Raw genomic sequence first — 2396 nt, forward strand, 5'->3', positions numbered from 1 at the left:
TGTATGTCTGTATGTCTGTGTCTGTGCCTGTGTATGTGTGTGAGTGTGTATGTGTATGTGTGTGTGTATATGTATGTGTATGTGTCTGTGTCCGTGTCTGTGTATGTGTATGTGTATATGTTTGTGTATGTGTCTGTGTCCGTGACTGTGTATGTGTCTGTGTGGTATGATTTGAATATATGAGCACTGTGGCAAAGTCTGCTCTATCGCTAGTATCGTATTGAACCTCATTCTATCCCTTTCTGGGTTTAAATTATGTGTATGTGTATGTGTATGCGTCTGTGTCTGTGTCTGTGTCTGTGTCTGTGTCTGTGTCTGTGTCTGTGCATGTGTGTGTGTGTTTGTTTGTGTGTGTGTAGTATAATTTGGATATATGAGCACTGTGGCAAAGTCTGCTCTATCGCTAGTATCTTATTGAATCTTATTCTATCGCATTGTGGGTTCAAATATATATTTCTGAGATGCGAGTCTAAATTTAAATTCTGAATATATATACATAGCCCGAACTCCACAGTCGGCAAAGTGTAGGATCGGTTCAGCTGATGTGGACTAACCACTTGCGACCAAAGATCAACACCAGTCCATTCACCGCCGCAGAGGACAATGCGCTGCTCTCCGTTAATCTCAAGGTGAATATATACATGTACTGACCACCATCTCATCTATTTGTATCATGGCGAATATCACCACCATACCGTTCATCACCGTTGTGTTGTGTATTACCAGTATGTCGTTAGTTCGACATTGTCATGTCTTGCCATCGCGCCGTCCAGCGCCACCGCTTCGTACATTACTATTGTGTCGTTTTTTGCCACCATGCCGTTTATTGCTCTTCACTTAATACCGCCGTAGCGCTTTCACCCCAATGTCATTATATTGTTTACTACCACCCTGTCGTTCTTTACTGCCGTATTGTTGGTTATATAGTGAGAGACTGGCGTCTCATATTTCCTATTCCAAATCAATACGTACAGCTCAAAGAAAACAATCAGCGGCCGGATTGGACTGCGATCGCTTTGCAATTGAACACCAACCGCACCGCGTTGGCCTGCTTTCAGCGGTAAGTATATGAGTGTCTAACTCGTTTCACGTTGGAGTGTCCAAATCGCAAACATGTGTATATTACATCAATACCACCACATGGTACGTATACCTATATACATATATCACGCCGGAAGTATGACATTCAAACAGTGGGAAAAGGGAATCCAACAAGTTTTATGTACACATTTATGTGAGTGTTAGCAGTTAGCAAGTACGCACGTTAATATATGAGCATGCATACATAGGTGCATGCATATATATACATATATATATATATATATATATATACATTGTGAACTGCAGGTATCAGCGCAGTATCAACCCATCGCTTATCCGTAGCCGTTGGACCAAAGAGGAGGACGCACGCCTCAAAGAGCTCATGCGCCTGCACGAGCACGACGACAACAAATGGTCTGAGGTGGCTATGGGCATGGAGGGTAGAACTAATCAACAGGTAAGTGTTTCATCTATATATAGAATGTGTTTATACATACGTGTATACTCGTGTATGGCGAGATGAACAATTTTTCGCAGCCATGTCAGATGGTGGATTATATAGATACTGGCCGGGAGGGCTTCTAAGATTCACGAGTAACCACGATTAATAGTTTGAGGTGGCGATGCACGTGGATGGTACAAATATCTTACATGCCTATATGCATACTCGAATATTGAAATGCGCATATGCTTGTATAAACCTTCATATATAACTGCATAGGATTTCATGTGCATTTATGCAGTTTGCGGTGGAGTATTCTTACCTTCGTGTCGTGCGTTTATACTACCAGATTCTCTCTTTCGAGTAGCAACCTGCAGCTGATTTTAGCCGCTAATGGGCAAACGCAGTAATTTAATTTGTAAAATGTACGGATGTACATACTCGCATAAAATTATATACATACACCTGTTGAAGTATAAAGTAGTCATACATGTGTAAAATAGTCTGCAACATGGAAATTCGGGTTCTGAGATTCCTTTATTATTACATAGCATGTATAACTCCAGGTCAACTTACGCCGAGGGAGGTATGTCAGGATCGTATTGTCCAATCAAGCGTATCCATATCCACGTTTACACTAATACACTCCTAGATAATAACCCATATTTATACTTGTTCATGTTAAGGTCATGAATCGCTGGGAGAAGTCGCTGAAACCAGGGCAGAGTAAAGGTAGATGGAAAGCTGCAGAGACCGAGGCTCTGCGTAAGGCCGTGGAGCACTTCGGTGTGGGCGATTGGAAGAATATACGCACTATGGTCCCTGGTATGCGTGTTCGTCTCGTCTTATGTATATATTTTGCTACATTTATACATAATATAAATATATGTACTAAAAAGTATATTTATATATT

General features: G+C 41.2%; 1 protein-coding gene across 1 annotated transcript in view; it reads left to right on the plus strand.

Annotated features, from left to right (window-relative positions):
• The window catches only part of SARC_08758 (hypothetical protein), a gene marked incomplete at its 5' end in the record, with an annotated part of 10745 nt that overhangs the window by 176 nt on the left and 8173 nt on the right, over positions 1-2396 (plus strand). Inside the window, 4 exons of the mRNA XM_014297250.1 lie at positions 501-629; positions 975-1060; positions 1348-1498; positions 2170-2308. Coding sequence (XP_014152725.1) covers positions 501-629; positions 975-1060; positions 1348-1498; positions 2170-2308 — 505 coding nt within the window. The remainder of the gene's footprint in view (positions 1-500; positions 630-974; positions 1061-1347; positions 1499-2169; positions 2309-2396) is intronic.

The sequence above is a fragment of the Sphaeroforma arctica genome (assembly GCF_001186125.1).
Source record: "Sphaeroforma arctica JP610 unplaced genomic scaffold supercont1.821, whole genome shotgun sequence".
NCBI classification, from domain to species: Eukaryota; class Ichthyosporea; order Ichthyophonida; genus Sphaeroforma; species Sphaeroforma arctica.